This window comes from Hermetia illucens, chromosome 1 (assembly GCF_905115235.1).
Source record: "Hermetia illucens chromosome 1, iHerIll2.2.curated.20191125, whole genome shotgun sequence".
Classification (NCBI taxonomy): domain Eukaryota; kingdom Metazoa; phylum Arthropoda; class Insecta; order Diptera; family Stratiomyidae; genus Hermetia; species Hermetia illucens.
The window spans coordinates 162,250,778-162,269,853 of NC_051849.1; the positions used below are offsets into that span (position 1 = coordinate 162,250,778).

General features: G+C 40.1%; 1 protein-coding gene across 1 annotated transcript in view; it reads left to right on the top strand.

Annotated features, from left to right (window-relative positions):
- The window catches only part of LOC119646935 (probable cationic amino acid transporter), an 86,784-nt gene that overhangs the window by 53,635 nt on the left and 14,073 nt on the right, over positions 1 to 19,076 (top strand). Inside the window, exons 9-10 of the mRNA XM_038047626.1 lie at positions 13,412 to 13,662; positions 13,819 to 13,917. Of these exons, the coding sequence (XP_037903554.1) occupies positions 13,412 to 13,662; positions 13,819 to 13,917 (350 nt within the window). The remainder of the gene's footprint in view (positions 1 to 13,411; positions 13,663 to 13,818; positions 13,918 to 19,076) is intronic.

Here is a 19,076-nt window from a genome sequence, read left to right on the forward strand (position 1 = left end):
GTTGAGATGATGGGTCGTTTGCTAAGTAACATGATTCTCAACGAGTCTAACAGAAATGATGACCATAAAACTTTCTAGAGTGAATTTGTTAAAAGTTGTAAACATGATCTGTAAGTGACTGTGCTGATTTTGTGCATTATACATTTATTTCAGAATTCCACTTCACTTTCATTGCATCTTTTTGAAGATTATGATGTGAAAATGGAAAAGTAACTCGATGGGCCATGACTAGCTATTAGGAAACAAAGATTTGAGGGTCCTGATAAGATGCAGCTTAAAGCTGAAAAAGTTTTGTTTACTGGGATCGACGGCGAATTCTTGGAAAAACCCAAACTTCCAATTGAAATTTATAATAAATAGTAAAAAGCTTATCTAAACTGAGTTTAAAGTGAATTGTTAAATCTTTCCCTTCACTGCAATCAGCTCCAAGCTCGGTTTTCAAAGTCAGGGAGATATTTAGCTTCATCACTCAAGGAACGTTGTCGAAGTTGAAAAAAAAACTTCATTGCATTGTTTTCAAAATGTATACAGATACAGGCGTCAAAATTGTCCAGCCATTGGTTTTTAACTTCACCACTCATATTATAAGAAAAAGAGGAGATCATCATCTCGTCTAGGTCGCTTTCAATGTAGAAACTATTGAACATATGTAAGTTCGTTCTGAATCTAAACATAAACTGCCAGATTTTCAGAATATCACTATTCTAGGTTTGAATAGTAAAAGTAGTAGGAGGTTTTCAGAATCGATTTTCTTTATTGGCTAGATCGTTAGCTTCGCTACCACAGAATACGCTAAACCGAAATTTGTGTTCCTTTAGATTTTATGAGCGTAGAACCCAGCGATTACCAGGTACAGCCTATCAGCTTTACGTCCTTACATTATCTTGTAGTGCTATGTAAATAGCGTATTTATAAATTCTTCTTCAGACTGAAAGACTATTCTGTATTCTTCTAAGGAAAAACTCCACTTCTCGTTTTTATTCAAGAGATAAATCCTTGCTCCGGAACCTTGTTCTGTTTTCAAGCCATCGGTGTAGAGAACGTCAGTATATCCTGACGCGCATTCTTCTGGTTTGTCCCGGTTTTCTCTTCGTTTCAAGATAACTTCGTATCTTCTACCAAACAGATGTATGAGGATCTGAGAATCAGAAGCCATTGTGAAAACCGGATTCAGTTCTCCCAACAACTCTTCCAATGATCTGTTCCCCCACTTCCATTGTTTCTCCATAGACCTAATCGAATTAGTCTACGATCTGCTCTCATTGCAGTGCACTGAATAAACAAATCCAAGGATGCAAATTGAGTAATGTAGTCAAAGTTACGCCGGATGTCGTGCCCATAGCATCGATTATACCCAGATACAAAGTTCTTTGAAGTGTGGCTATTTTACAGAGAAAACTTTTTCGTTTCACCTTACCCCATCACACTATGGATGCATGAGCGAACAGTCGCCTAATGATAACAGCATATATTCACATTACTGCCTGGGACCTAAGTCCCCATGTAGAGGCAAAAATCCGCCTACACAAGCCATGAGCTGTGAGAGTCCGTTTCATCTTTATCTCTATATATCTTTTTCCAAAGAAGTTTCTTGTTTAAAATAACTCCCAGATATTTCACTTTCTTGGAGATTTGAAAGGTTGTATCCCTCATCGGCAAAGACTATTCAGTTTCATCCTTTTTGTAAATTTGTTTTGTTTTATTGGGATTTATTGAAAGTGCATTCTTGAGGCATCAACTCTCAAACAAAGCAACGGCGCGTTGGGTATTTCTACACACCGTTCCGAGATTTCGACCAACAGCTAGCACAGCTGTGTCATTCGCATAAACTTCAGCGTGTATGGGCAGATTTTGCAGTTCGCATAGTAGTGTTAATAGTTTCGTGGCTTACATAACGACGAAATCTATGAGCGATACCACGACCGTCAGGTTGTGGATAAAATTCAGCTCAACAGGATGAGGATGATCCAGCCCAGAAAGTTTATAACATCTATGGTAAAAAAAGAAGTCGAGGCGGACCCTGACTGAGATGGAACGATGGCGTAGGTTAAGACGCCAGACGGCTTTTAGGGATATCGTGGATCTAGTCGCAAAACCGGGATGTCTGGAGGTTCTTATTAAGACGGGCCTAGATCGGATACCGGTTGTTGCGCCGTTGATGATGATAGTAGTGGGTTAATCAACATACTCTACAGAAATGGCGATAGCACACGTCCTTGAAGGGGTACTCGCCTTTCATCTTCTACCTTTGAACCTAAGGTGTGAAGAGCTGACTCAAAAAGCTTCCCACATTGGTAGGCAAGTTCCTTTTCATTTGATGGTGCTATGGAAGCACCGACCATTGCACCTTCACGCGAATATGACGCTCAACCAATCTTTTCAGAAAATTCAGTGATTTTTCTGAAGCTCTGTGGATTTGAATCATCTTTCCCTGGCTTAAGTATGAATAATACCTTAATCTTCTGCCAAGAGGAGGGGACGTAGCCCGAAGCAAGATATTCTCGAAAAATATTTCTTAGAAGTCGCTCTAAGAGCTCTACACCCTCCTTTAGCATTGCTGGATGGATGTCATCCATGACAGGTGCTTTCAAGTGTTCAAAGGATAGTATATCAGCTCTCGCCTTTTTATTTGTAACAGCCGCTTTTGCAGTGTCCGAAATTCCCTTGCAACATCTTCTTGTTGGAAGGTTTGCGAAAACCGCCAAATCTCTTCCTCTCACTTCTGAGAACTGTTCTCTCGGGTGATGTATTTCTGAGAGACTCTGTATTGACACAACTCTAGAGTTCATGGAAATACCATCTAGTTTTCTAAGAGAGTTCAACTTGATTGACTCATCCTTATTAAGAGCTCTATACAGCCCGGAAGTCTCCCTTTTACCTTTCAGTTCCTCACAGTATCCTCTAAAACAGTCTCGTTTCGAACGTTCTATGGGCTTCTTATATTCACGCAGTGAGTTCCGGAGATTCAACTAGTTTTCATTATTATTGTTTTTGCAAGCACGATTTAGAAGTCGTCTGGTTGATAAAAGTGTGCGATTCATAGTTTCCATTTGATCTTCTATCGTCAAAAGCGCGCTTAGCCGCCTTGAGAATGCCACTTTGTCGTCATGAAGCTGAACTTTGTCCAATCCATTTTCTTAAGATTCCGTCTTTGTATTATAGGCTGTTCGCCTGAAAAAGTGGGACTGAATTCTAAGTAGCGGTGATCTGAGAGTGAGAATTCATCTAGTACTGACCAGTTTCTAACCAACTCCAACAACTTTGAAGTGCAGGTTGTTAGGTTAATTATTTCACTTCTTCTGGGCCCCACGAATATAGGGGTACACTCTACGTTGACGCTCATCAGACCAGCTCAAGTGAAAAATTTAAATAGCTTCTCCTGTAGGATTGGATTTACTACTGCCCCAAAAAATATGATCAGCATTCCAATCATAACCTATTAAGAGTTCAAGGGTGCTTGATTCTGCGTGCTCTCCTAAGTCTCTTGGTTCTTTCGTCGGCGGAGGACACAGAGAATTCAAGGGTAACTAAGCAGAAGCAACTATGATGTTTCTCTTCCTTCCATTAACCTGGTATTGTAAGTTGACCTGCGAACAGAATTGTCTCAGTATGTTTGCCCCTAACAATTCCGACTTGAGGATGCAGGTCCTCCGTCTCGAGGATCTCTCATCGAAAAAGATCCTAGTCCCTTTTACTGGTCCAATACCGCAGATTTTGTTAAAACGAACCCATAACTCTTGGACCAGAAATATATAAGGACAGTCCTGCAATTTTGCCATCCTTAGTGCCAATAGATAGGAAGAGGATCCTTTCCACTTGACCACGTCGTAGACACCGGGCGCAGCTTAACTACTAAAGTGGCGAGCTTGTCTTCCACAGATTTCTTTGTGGGGTAGCATGCATCTGATGAGGCCTCGAAAATCTGTGCTTCGACCATGACCTGATTTCTCAAAGTCGCGGGTGGATTCGAAGTCTGTGGCTTCTTACCACTTGGAGAGTTACAATTCTTTCTTTCCATATTCATGTATTACCACAACCAGGTAGCGTCCGAAGGGAAGCCAAAAATGACTAATATAATGTTCAAATTTAAAATTTGTTGTTTTCTGCGCACGGTTGTTGGCAGCCAATAGAGCCTATTTCAGCTTATAAAAACTGTGTCGCTCGAAACGTCTCATCATAGGGTCAAAGCTCTTACTGTACAAGACAAGAATCTTGCCAGTCCTCATGTATTCCTCGGAGACTTGGGTTCTTAGCAAGAAGAATTGCGAACTCTTGGCCGCGTTCGGGAAAAGATTCCTCCGAAGAATTTTTGCAAATGAAATGGCCGTTTTGGTACTAAAATTTAAAACGACTGTAAAGCTTACAAAAATTTATTTAATTAATTAAAATAGGTGCCAGTCGATTCAAAATACTTCTTCCAACGAGATTCAAGAGCATGTATGCCAGTATCGTAGAAGTCCAACTGTCGGGTGTTGATAAATTCGTCGAAGGCAATTTTGACAGCCTCTTCGTTCCTAAGTTGTTTTTCCGCCAAAAAATGATCCAAATGTTTAAAAAAGTGGTAGTCGGTTAGCGAAGGGTCCGGTGAATATGGTGGATGAGGCAAAGTCTCATACTGCAATTCGTTCAACTTTTGAACCGTTGCGCCTGCGCGTTTTTCTGTAATGTCTCTCACAGACTGACGTGTGTCGGATTCGCCTAGCACCCGCAGCTCGCCGTTATCAATCGATGGTCCTGGATGTTCACGTGGCTCACTTTGAAGGTTTATGTCGCCTGACCGGAATTTTTCGAACCACCGCCATGTGGTTCGTTCGCTAACCGTATCAACTCCAAATGCGCTGTTAATGATCCTGGTCGCCTCGGCTGCTTTATGACCGAGTTTGAACTCATACAGAAAAAGTATACGTTTTTGACTCTTTTCCATTCTTTTTTCCTTTTCATTCACTGTTATCACAACGATGGGCAAAACTGAAATAACTCCTTGCTTAAATGTAGGATTATTTATAATTCATTATCATTATATAATCTTATCTGGAGAATAGCAGGAATGCCAAGTTAGGGGATAAATTGCATACAGAGTATCAATTTTTGTTTACATAATTGCAGAAGACCTTTGAACATTTGAATAACGTCTCGTATACTTGGCAAACCGAGGTTTTCCATTTTTACTGGTTTTAGAGGTATAAAGTGCGGAACTATTATACCCAAATTACGCACGAAAAACCCCAAATCTACAAGACTGTATATCTAGTTAATAGTGTAGGGAAAGAATAGAGAACAGACTCATTTTACGCCCGTTTTTAATGAAAAGAGAAAACAACTACTTCTCATGCAGCTATTTTCAACAAGACAAAGTGCAGGTCAGCTTGAAGCATCGTACATTCAACACATTAAGTAAGAGACGTCATACCAATGGTGCTTCCGTTAATCGCAGCACAAGAGGATATTTTTAACAACAGATAGTTCTGAACGGAATTTCTTTACTAAGATTTCTGGACAACTAACTTTTAAGTCCGCCCGAACCTAAAAGCGCCTTTACCGTAGTGTCCTCATCACACGGTTGTGTCCCACTTTGTTAGTGACGCAAGGAAGATGAGACACTGGTCCCTTCACACATTATTGTATAAAATGTATATATCCTATGCCTGGCAAATGGAAAACGGTATACAACCAGAACCGAGATGGCTATGCAAAGGGGAGTAGAATAAAATCACAAAAGGGAGAAGAAATATAATGTTTGACCACTCACGTAGAGGTAAAAGTAAAAAGAGTAAAATTTGATTTAAGTGAACCTTTTCATCTTAGCCCATACTGAGATGCATTCTTTAAGGTCTTTAGAATTCCTAAGAATCTATAAGTCCTTAGAATCCATAAGATATATGCAAACAGTCGAATGGGAATCCGATCCTAATCTAGCCGTGGCATACTTTTACGATTTAGCAGTTCCAAAGTGATTCGCAGGCTGAGGGGATCCAGACCGGAAGCCAGTCTGTTCTCTGTTGACTAAGTTTGCAAGGTGTTCTCTGATGTATTCCAGAATTATTTTCGCTATTTTCTTTATGACGACAGGGGACACGCACATATCCTTCCAATTATCCCTCCTTTAAAAGCTCAACAACCATCCCTTTTTTTTACTTTTTGGGGAAAATTTCGAATTGTCAGGGAGACCGCCAAGCCAAGAAACATGGCGAACTGTTCTTTTCACATCTTCAGCTGCTCGTAATCGTGGATGAGGAGTAGACCGTCAACGTCCCTCTCAGCACCATCGAATGCTGCATCGATGTCATTAATTCTTGAAGAGGAAAAATTTTTTTTGTTAACAATGCCTCTATCTATCCCACATCATAAATAGTGCAGATAATATATTGGTAATGTAAAAGATATAAACTATCACTGAATGCAAGTCGAAAATCTAAAACTTACCTTCAGGAATGAAAGATCTTGAGCATTTCTTTTGTAACAATATTTGAGTGGACATTCATCCCCTTTGTACGTGGCTTGTAATGTTTATCCATTTAGTATTCTTAGATTGCAGTAAATTCTGCACAAAAGAGGTAACTTTGGCCTACTATAACTACAACTCGCCAGACTTGGTAGTATCATGCTTTTTATTTTAGCCTGTATGATTGTATTTTCCAGAAAAAATACTGTAACTTTGCATTTAGGGGTTAACTCCACTTGAAACTTTGAAAAAAAAACTAGTTTCACCATTTTAAGTCGTATAACTATCTGAGAACAAGTCCCTAAAATTTCAAGTCAATACGAATAAAATTGATCGTTGAAAAAGAATAATCCGTTCCATAAACGATCTGAAGTTGAAACTTTGGACACATTTTTGCGCAAATGACAGGTTTGAAACCGGTGACCAGAATTTCTCGAAAACGGCTCAACCGTCAACTTTTTGAAACTTGCCAGGCTTATTCTATCATTCTATCATAAACAAATCGGGATACCGGAAGTTCGCGCTTCGGGTATAAAGGTTTTGTGTTCATCTTATGTGAGAAACTTCTACGCACATTTTTCTGTCCGTATATAACTACAAATCCAAATGTACTAATATATCTACCTGAATTAGACACTACCCGCAGACTTCATTAGCTCACACATACTATATACCTACATACACACATTGATATTCATATACAAATGACTAAAAAACTGAAACAAAATAATACTTTCCGACCCCATTCATATGAACTCAGGATAGGTTCAGAGAACGAGACCTGTTTCAATTTTTTTGATGGCCATATTTTAAGCTCTCACTCCCTTACGGTTCACCCGATATCAAATATGGGACCACTAACTGAGCACTTTCATTTGATACCCTGCATGGCCATATATTGCGAAAAAAAATTTGCACCCTCCATTCACATGTATGGGGAGCCCCCTCAAAATCAACACAAAATAACACCACTTTTAAAGGAGACAACAGGCCACACAATCTCACCAATTTTCATGATAATAATAATAAATAAATCGGGTGTGGCAGACAGACGGACAGACTTTAAACTGTTGTTTCAAAACGTTGTGTCAACCATCACACCCAGATTATTATATAAATAATTAATTGAAATGGGAGACGCAGTTGCACCCACACTGATCACTGATGAATGAGAAAACAAATGTGTTTGATTTTTAGAGGAATTGTAATAAAATTTATTTTGTTTTTCTTCGCAATGACTTTCAATGTCAAATGCTTTATAACCCAAGTAATATATACGAATTTCGATAATTAGCAAGGAAGATCAGTGTTAATTTGTTTTCACTAATAGTCGTCCGAGTAAATCAGAATTTCATTCAACGTATTATCGATTTCAATCAGTTAGGCAGTCGCCTTTTTTATGTTATTTTAACAGTTAAAACTTTACACTTTTGTAGTTTTGTTCACCGCCGCGGTTGGAAACAGAAGAAACCGGCTTATTTCCATGCGGTCCTTACTGTCCCAACCAACGGCATTTTTCCACCGCTAATTCTCCACTCCCTTGGTGCGTTCTAAAATGAGTGAGTGGAGAGTTCCGCGCCATCTACCCGTCCGCATCCGCAACATTCGAAATAAATTTCGAATGCTGCAGATCCTGCCGCGCCACAAGACAAAGATCGAAAAAAAATTTAATCGTTGGTTTTTTTTTCAATAAAAAATTATGATTTTATAGCCCAAAAACCAACGTTTGGGTTGTATATTTGTAAAGCAAAACCTTATTAAAATCGGTTCAATGTCTGTCTGGTTGTCCGTCACTCGCATGCAGAAACGGCTATACCGATTGACACGAAATTTGGTGAGAAGATGAGAACTGTGAATGTTCAGACACGCAGTAAGTAACATCATATTTCGTTGAAATTAAGAGGGGTCCACATATATGCAAAAGAGGGGTGTTAAATTTTTTTCACCGAATATGGTCATGTTGGATATCAAAGGAAAGGTTTGATTACTACTTTTTGATGCCGGTTTTAGTTTTGACATTTGTTGGAAAGGCTGGGAGTGGGGAGGTCGAAAGTGATGATCTTTAACGGACCCATTCTCAGAAACTATCCAACCTCCAACCTCAAAATACGCTCCACATCGATGTCTGCTCAAATTAAGTTAACATTAGTACCAATTACTATATTTTTGGGGAAACCCCCTCAAGCTTATTCTATAGTTATAAAAATTTATAGTAATATATATTATAGTATGAACCATGTTATCCCCCAGGTTTGATAAAAATAATACTAATATACTAACAGAGTTACAGTAGCTCAAAGTTGACTTTACCATGCAAATTTACTCCAACGGAATATCAATATCACACTAAAGTAAGTAATCTGACATGCTGAATGCGTATACGTACAAATGGGATAGTTCTGCACTCAAATATACTCACAGAAGAAAAGTGGAGAAAAGAGTCACATCGCCCAGGAATATGACAACCATTTCAAATGCACGATGTACCTGTAGCCGATCCTACAACTGGATTGGCTGGGTGGGCTTGGTGACCAGGCCATACAGGAATGTATCAGAAAACCTACAACCAAGTTTATATGGACAATATAGACGGAACAAATGCTATGTTTTTTCAAGCCTGATGTTGGTTGAATTCTAGGACATACTGAACAGATTGGTCTTGGACGCGGAAAGACGGAGACCAAAAGCCATTGCTGATGAATTCAATACATGAGCCACAGAAGAGGGGTGTTCAATTTCGAATGCAGGAGGGTGTGGTCCAGATAGTCGGGGAAATATCTACCGAAAAGGAAGGTCCGGTTTGATTGTGAGATTGACTTTGTTGGTGCTCCACTAGCTAGTGATATGTTCAGGAAAGTCGGTAAACACCACACCGACAGTGATCACCAGGTAATCGACCTGCACGTCCTGGAATAAGTAGAACGTCAGGTTACTCTGCAAAAACAACTGGTGGGCAAACATTTACAGATGTGTTGTTAGATCAGGACACTCTACTAGCCACACACGGAAAGAGCCTCGTGATCGGATGCGACTCATCAATGTCGAAACGTTATACTTTCAACCAGTAGAAAGCCTTGCTGCTGGTGGAGCAGTGAACTGATTGATCCTCCTTGGCATGCCATCAGGCCAGATGAGTGGCCCAGGGAGCAATGAGTGGAACTGACCAAAAAGTCAAGCAGCAAGTCCACATAGAAACTCGAAGGAACCTCATGCTATCTACACAGCCAAGCAAAAGAGACTGCTCCAAACAACTTTGTGCAGAGGCGGATATAAACCCGTGAAGAAGTGCCTAGAGGGAGGACTGGAAGACAACAAAACAAAGTCCTTAAGCTGGTTGGGGCATATGGAGTGGCTTCAAGCATTCCTGGTGGTATGGTGAGGTATGGAAACGCCGAAAACTAGTCTTTGTGCCTAAAGTTAATAATAACCATCTGTTCAATTTACGGGGGAAGGGGTTGGAACTAAAAAATATGGAATACTAAATTTTTTCACGGACTACAAGATACTGTCCTCGATTTCACGGGCAAATTTATAGCAAATTCCATAAGGGAATTGTTATCCAATGGGATGGGTCCTGTTGTTCTGACCACGCGGTTCAATAATTACGACGCGACGTGTCACGATGCTTCTGCTGTTTCTGCATCTTCTAGGAATTTTGGTTTGCAGCAAGATTTGAAATTTGTAGGTGTGAAGAATCAAGTAAAGTAGATAATTCACTTGATGGAAAAGTACAGAAATCCTTTCCATCGCCCAACAGCTCAACACCATTTTAATACAGACCTATCTGTCTGTACGACACTATAGGAAAAATGCTACAGTGAATAATAACAGATAACAGATTGCTCCCGACTGTAGAGAATCTCGGAGGCTTATCAGACTGACGGATTCTGTACGGCACCGTCAAGCTAGTTGCTGGCTTAAGTGAAAATTTGATGTAAGGTAAGGTAAGGTAAGGTAAGGTAAGGTAAGGTAAGGTAGTGCTAGCGAATATGGCGCAGTGATTGCCTTTGATGTGTACAATGTGTTCAACTCGGCCAAATGGAGCTCTATGCTGGAACCACTATTGTGAAACATCATTCATAACAACATCGTCAACGTTCCAGTTGCACGTGGGTTACACCGATGACAAAGCAGTGATTGTTGTTACAAAACATCTCGCGGAAGTGTTGAATTCCGAAGCAATCACTGCTATAAAGAAGTGGCTGAAAGATGCGAATCTTGCATTCGCGGTGGACAAAGCAGATGCTGTGCTGTTCACCAAGCGGTTAAGGACGTAACGGCTCCCTGCAGAATGGGACTTACCACAGGCAATACTTAGAAGCTGACCGCGGCCTGTAGGGGAACTGCATTAATAGTGCGCTGTGGCTCTAGAACCATCTCAGACAAAGCGGTACCTGGAAAAATGCCGTTCGGCATTTAGACCGATGAGAGCGGCAAATGAAAAATGCCGAAAGGGAGAAATCGCTGAGTAGGTTGCAACAACGATAGAGCACAGGGTTCCAAAATACCCAAGTATGTCGTCTTACATTACCCTGGATTCACAGAGGACAGGAAGAGTCTGGACGAAGAACTCTTTTAAGGCAAAGTCTAATTGGGGAAATGCTTGTGTGCTAGGAAAACTGGAATCCAACATAGCACATGTAGGGCCGATTCAGTGCAGGTTGAGATCAATGGGCGAAGGGAGAGCTATATCCACCTCGCGACGTAATACTTTGCGGTGGTCCCGCGGGGAAGAGGACAGCAGTTAAGGAGTGATTTTAGTGGGAAAATGCTACACGCGCTGGAATATACAAGGTGCAGCAGCATAACTTCCTTTTTTAAAATGCGCGCCACTCAGTTAGTTGATGTCATAGCGGAGCGCTAGTGGTCTCGTTCAAGAGGGAATACTGTAAAGTTTTGTCCCGACACGGTTCAGTCGCCATCATGCGTTGGAATAGTGAGGAGCGTGCCTTTGCCGTTGAGGTTTACTTTTCAAGCGGATGTTCGGTTATTGCAACACAGCGTGCATTTCGGAATCGCTTTAATTTAGCCCCGTTGGCTCCCGTCCCAGACCGTAAATCAATTGTTACATGGGTCACTACATTCAGACAAACTGCAAGTGCGATAAAAGGAAGAACTGGAGTCCCTCGGCCCGTTAGATCACCTGAGAACATTGAAGCAGTGAGAGCGTCAATGTTGCGATCGCCACGGCGTTCTGCGCACAAACACGCATCTGCCCTTGGATTATCCGATTGTTCTGTGAGAAAAATTCTTCGTGATGATCTTCATTTTCATCCCTATAAGATGGCGATAGTGCAGGAACTTTCAGAACGTGACTTCAATTCTCGGATGAACGCGTGTGAGCTTCTTCTTGATGTCGTTCCCGAGGGTGCTATTGTTTTTTTTAGCGATGAAGCCCATTTTCATTTTTGTGGGTCGGTTAACAAACAAAACATACGCTACTGGGCTGACACCAACCCTCGAGAATTGCATCAGAAGCCTTTGCATTCACCCAAAGTCACAGTGCGGTGTGCAATTTCCTCAGCTGGAATTATTGGTCCCTGGTTTTTTGAGGAAAATGAGGTTACAGTGACAGTGAATTCGGACCGGTATGTAAACATGCTACAGAATTTTTTTTCCCACGGCTAGAAAATTTGGATTTTTGAAATCCCGTGTTTATGTGAACCGTCCAAGAAGCCTACAAGATTTGAAGACCAACAGAAATTGCCAACATAACATCTGCTATGCTAACAAGAGTCATGACAAACGCCAGAAATCGGTTTACGCAATGTATGGAGAATGGGGGACGTCACCTAACAGATTTGATCTTCAAAACAATGTAAATAAAAACTTTAGACGTGTATCTACATTATAAAAAATAAATAAATATTTTCCGATGCATACAATAGTTTTTATTGAGTTTTGAAAAAAGGAAGTTATGCTGCCGCACCCTGTATGTACTGGTGTTTTAAAATGTCCACCTCTAGAAAAAAACGGACAGACAGTAAACCGATTTGAATAAAAAAACAAAAAATAAATAGGTACTTATTGATAGCTAATAACAATGAGCCAAATTTAATGTGTTTTTTCTCCTTCTTTGGGAACGGGGGGCCACTTTACATGATTTTTATGCGGATAACGATCTTCAAAACAACGAGAATAATTCGTCTACTTGGTCCTGCTGAATTAATATAAACTTTTCTTTTACTAATGACCATTAGTCATATCGTCTTCTTCCTATGTTACAATATTACAATTGCTCCTTCGAGGCACTGGAATGTTCACAACATAGAGAGGAGAATTATACAAGTTCATCGTATCTTCTTTCCATAAAGCGCGGTTCCTTAAAAAGATGCAACATTCATTGGGAAAACAGGATTTGATTTTACACCAAGACTTCCTGAAGCAGGTCTTCCGGCCTTCCTCAACCGTACTTACCGTCATGAGTCGTTCTACATATGCATATACTCGTATTATGAACAACTTTTGCCATTGGATGGAATGCTTTTCACTACTAGAAAAGTGATGTCAGAGAACCGAAAACTATATCTAAGCCGGAAATTGTTATTGTTATAAATGTAGAAAATTGTTTCAGTATGTCATCGCTAAGAAAAATTATACATTGAGCTCTTAATAAGAAGAGAGTGGGGTGGAGTTTCTCGTTATTTCAGATTAACTATTTTCTACCGTATTCACAATTTGTTCCATTTAACCAAGCCATTTTGTAACAATCGAACCCATTAAGGTCGTTGGGGCCATAAGAACTAGTTCACAAATTACTCAAATACAAAGATAAGATTCAATTCAATATGGTTTCAAATTGAACATCTCACATGACATGAATTGATAAATTCGATAAACTTTTTGGATAGTACCGTTTTTCGGATGGAAGATAAAATAAATTGTTAATGCGTTGTTTTTCTAGAAAAGAGAAAAACATAAACATGATGTTCACAAATAAATTCATTCCCAATTCTCCCACACTCTTAGGTGAAACAAGTCTTTCCTACAGCCGCCTGTCAACAGTTCCAACGAATCATCCAACAGGCCGTCGAAGAAGTCTATGGAACTTCCAAAAACCCATCCAGACTGCGATAAAGAAGTCAAAATCAAAGACGAAGAATAAAAACAATAGCGAACTAGAACGGGAATGGCTCCTTCTCGGGGAGCCGTCTTCGCCCCGCCCAACAATTTCACAAAGAGATGCCGAATCGACAATTCTATCTGACGGCGAGCCTCAGGTGATTATTATTATTGATTTTGCTTTAATTTCAATTTTTATTTCTCAGTACGCTCAAAAGAAATATTTCAGAGCGTTCGTCTTAAGTGAAAGTGTTTTTCTTTAATGTTGCTATTATTTTTGTATCTTTTTCTCGGCACGTTCGAATGATGGTCAGGTCTCAGATATGGAGTACATCGCAAAAACTGAAAATTCAGATTCGGACACTTCAACGGATATTGACGCCATTGTTGATGAATATCGACAGAAAGTTAAGGTAAATAATAACAATGATTAGTGGAATTTACCTATATTTTATGCTGAAGTCTTTACGTAACTCAATTATTGGTGATGCTAACTGGATGCAAATCGTGATGATTCAACGAGTGATTTTTCGACAGATCTTTGATGACACTTGTCGCAATTTTGAAATGGTCGCACTTTCGCATGGTTTTTGTTCAGTTAAGTGAGTCAAAAATTCCGGTTAAATCCGCTTTTCTTTGGAAACATGATTTTCAGAATATATACACACTCCTCGGAATACGAAAGTGTTATTGAATAGTAATCAATTGATCAGATACTATTACTTTTTATGAGCTTACCATCGAATCAACCTGTGTGTTTGGTTATAACCTTTTTCTGCTATGTGAAATCAAGTGCGAATGGACCACTCCTGAATTATAACTTAACCAACAACAAGAGCAAAACGAATATATTGAGCACTATTAAAACGTAATAACAACAAGAGAATAATATTTCATTGCTATTTGTATGGATTTGAAAATACCATTTACAACCTACAACTCTAACAAGTGTATGTAATATGTTTATGACTGCGCGAATTCGGTTAACGTTCATATAGAATTGATTGCGACGGCCGAAAGGCCATTCTGAGTGGGCAGAAGAGACCAAGAAGGGAAGAGCTGCCCCAAAAACCTGAAAAGATGTGTCCTTTAAGCGATACGTGGGCCTGCACTGGATCCTGAGAAATCCCAAACCAACACGTGAGCTAGGTATGAAACTTCAACACGCCAGCTAAATCTAGAATTGAAAAAAAAATAACAGCTCAACCTCGCGCATGGGGCTGTTAAACGAGTGCCGCGATCAAGAGGGAATATCCACGATGGATCTCTAATCGCAGCTTCTCCTGCCTATGAGACGCAACCTTTGAGATTCCCTCAAATTAAAGTCGGAATTTATTACAGAATTGTAAATTAAAAGCAAAAGTACGAAACAATATTCATGTAAAATTCATGCAAAATTGTCATACAAACAATCAAAACGAAAATCATTAAATAAATGAAAACAATTCAGGAAACCGGAAACTTGACGCTTCATGTATAAAAGGTTTTGTGTTTCCCTTTGTGATGAGCATACCGCAGTTCTCTATTGGCTGATAGCATTGGCTTAAGATATTTAAATTGCTTAGCGCTGTCAACTGCAGTAACCTGCCCAGAACTGAAGAAATTAAATATCTCGGGTCAATCCTATCAACCAATGGAGAACTGCGTAATGAAATTGTTTCACGCATTAATGAGATCTGGATGAAGTGACGTTCCACAACTGGAGTTCTTTGTGATCGATGTATCAGCGAACGTCTCAAATCTAAAATTTACCGCAATGTCGTCCGTCTGCCTCTCTCTATAGTTATGAGTGTTGACCAACTGTAAAAGATAATGAACGGTGTCTTGCAGTAATGGAGATGAGATGTTGCATTGGACTGGTGGCGTGGCACGTTTTGATCACATCCGAAATGAGGAGTGTGATCAGACCCGAGTCTGCAGGGGACTGATCTGAAGTGGCTCTGCCACGAAGCCTCACCGGAGGTTATCTGGTACCATGGGAACCGGGACGGCCCCCTGAGAGCATATGCTCCGGGGGAGCTCCTGGAGGATGTGCTCTCGGACCGGTTATTTGCTGCTGGCCCCCTTGTGGCAGTTTCATGGTGGTTGTAGTTGTGCCTACATCGCGGGCAGAGCTCCTCGGAGCTCAAGGGTGGAGTTGCTCTGTACAACTCGGATCCCGTATCCCTTAGTTGCGGCAGAGGTGTTAGATAGGCCTCTCATCCACTAGTATGAATGCTGAGCCTGCACTCAGTATAAACCAGTACCGCTGTACCAGTCATGGCGGGGCTCTGATTGTGGTCCCAAAATCAATCCGTGTCCGAAGAGGATCGTGGGATTATGCCTACACGGCAGCTACTCACGTTAAACCCCCAGGACTTTCACATCCGAAATGAGGATATCCGCGATCGATATGGGGTTGCAGTGACCTTGGAGAAAGGCGTCTTCGATAGCATGGTCACTTAATTACCAAGATTGCTCTGAACATCAAAGTCATTGTAAGTGACCAAAGGGCCGGCCGAAACAACGGTGATACGCTGGATGGGAATTTAAAAGCCTCGCTAGGTCAAAGACAAGGGCTGAAGAAAAAGAAGAAGATATGAGGAGCGACGAACGCATGACAGCTCCGTGTCACATTGTGGAAAATTCCATTGCCCTCTAGTTTTTAGAAAACGATTTAAATAAATCATTTGATGGAAAGCCGTGTATTGATAATAGTCAACCTCATACACTTCAGACTCTGAGTTTAATATTATTAGCAAATGCGAAGACTTTAACCTACAACAGATACAAACAAGTCGGGAAACCGGAAGCTGAGCGCTTCAGGTATGCAAGGTTTTGTTTGCTTATTCTGTGAGTATATTTAAGTTTAGAACGTGTACGTAGCCGATTATGTATATGCATTTGCATGTCTGACTACTCACTTTAGTGCGGTATTGAAATTCAGTTGCAGTAAATTTACACGGTAAAGTCAATTTCGAGCTACAGTAACTTTGTTACTAATAGTACGATTTTGATCAAACTTATGGATAATATGCTTCATATTATACTTTATACTACTACCAACTTTTATAACTCTGAGATAAACTTAAGGGGGGTTTTACTCAATTTCCCCAAAAATATGGTAAAATACTATTACTAACTTAATTTTAACAGGTGTCCATGTATAGAGTATTTTGAGGCCTGGACACCATATAGGGGCAGCTTCATGATTTTTTCAGATTTATGGGTTGGGTAGTTTCTGAGAATGGGTCCGTTAAAGAAATCATCACTTTCCACCCCTCCCACTACCCGCCTTTCTAACAAATCTCAAAACTAAGACCGGCTTCGAACCTTTCATTTGATACCTCACATGACTATGTTCGGTGAAAAAAAATTTTACACCCCCCTTTTACACATATGGGGAGCCCACCTAGATCTCACCGTAGAAGAATATCACTGATTGCATGTCTGGGCGTCCACAGTTCCTACCTTCTCACCAAATTTCATGTCAATCAGTGTAGCCGTTTCTGAGAAAAGTGCGTGTGACAGACAGACAGACAGTGAATCGACTTTAATAAGGTTTTGTTTTACACAAAACCTTAAAAAAAAAATGAAAATAAAGAAATATAAAAGTAATATCGAAAAGAATACAGCATCAAAAAAATTAATAAAAATAATATGAAACGGATTAAAATAAAGTAAAATAAATCCAAATAAAATATCAGAAAAACAAAAGCAAAAAAATTACATTTGAACACCGAGAACTGAGAGAGGTTGATTCACATCATAATTTATATTTGCCGAAATTAAATTGCTAGAGGTTATTTTGAATTATGGCATCATCTGTGCCCATGTCAGTAGTAAATATACGACGCTGTACAAATTCCTCCACTCATTCCGATTCAAAATCTGCCTTTTATGATTTAACGATTGTTTACTTCGCTGGAAGTTGCTTCCGATTTTTTGCCAATTTCTATTGCAAGTCGCACTGCAATCAATTGATCCTGATTTGGCGTAGGCATACTTTTTCGCGTTGCTTTTCAACAACCGTCCTTATCCTCCGCGCAACTTATTCGCTCGTTCCAAGAATATACAAATTTCGGCCGAATAGATAAATACAAAATCTAAAGGATAGAAGCACCGTTCAGCCTATGACCAAATTTGTGGCATAACACTGAATCAATCACTCAAATTCAACGTTAACAGCTTTTTAAATTTGCATATGAACCGAGTATATACTTACACAATGTGCGCGCTCACTTTCAACACACTTCCTTCAAAAAAAATTGCCTGAACCATCATCATCATCAACGGCGCAACAACCGGTATCCGGTCTAGGCCTGCCTTAATAAGGAACTCCAGACATCCTGGTTTTGTGCCTGTCGGAAGCTTACCCCCTATTCAAAATCATTATCTTGACTCAGAAAATCTTCAGCTGAGTAGGACGGTTTATAAACAAAATTTTGGAAATGAAAATTTAAAAAAAATTAAGTTTTCATATAAACGAAGAGCGGATGGAAATTATTAGAAAATTGGAAGGAGTGTATTGGAGAGACAAAGGGTGCTAACATGAAAGAAAAGAAATAGCAAATACACTCTCTCGCCAGAAGGAGAGTGCCCGCGGACACTACAACTAACACCTGAGCAATCTGGATTCAATTATACTTTCTTATTCCTTTATTTAACTCCTTTCTTATCCACTTTATTTCCCCAAATATCCACTACTAGAGTGCAATTTCTTTAAAATTTCGGACTGAAAATTATCCGGTTGCCAAACTATTTTTCTAGGTGTCCCAACAAAATGCGATCGCTGAGATGACCAGCTGTTCTTCAATTTTGCGTCTAACATTCACACTCACTATAGTTGGAGTTTTAGCAACCGCATAATAGTAATTGCAATGGCAACAAAAGCATAGTGTCATTTAAAATAGATATCAAATGGCTACTATTTACCTCTTGATGGGGTATAACGCATCAAACACAGGGATCTATTCTAGGCCCTTTGTTATTTTTATTTTTTATCAACGATCTTCCCCCTTCTTACTTGTCCCTGTTTGCTCTATGCCACGACCTTAAGCTGTTTTCCACTATATCGTCGCCTATGGACTGTGCTTTCCTTCAATCTAATCTAGTCACTCTGGTTCGTTGGTGCTTGGCTAATGGTTTAGCGCTAAATATCAGAAATTGTCACTCTAGGTGCTACTCCCCAAAATCCTCACCCACTGCTTTCTCCTACTCTATTAACGGACATTTCTTATCCTGCTTAAATCGCACTCAAGACCTCGGAGTCATTTTCGACAATAAGCCCCACTTTGACACCGATTGCCTCGAAGTCACCAATCGAGCAACAAAATTGTCAGGTTTTATACTTCGCTCCTCGTATGATTTGGACTCCATCCAACCCTCCTTGTAATAATAATAATAATCGTTGGCGCAACAATCCATATTGGATCAGGGCCTTGAAGTGTGTTAGAGCACCTCATTCAAGACCGTAACGGTGCACTACAGTAGACTGTCGGAGGCAATGTGGTCAGCATTGCGCTTGTTCGAGATTATTACCCTGATTTGGCTCAAGTACTCATTCACAGCTGAGTCGACGTTAAATCACGAT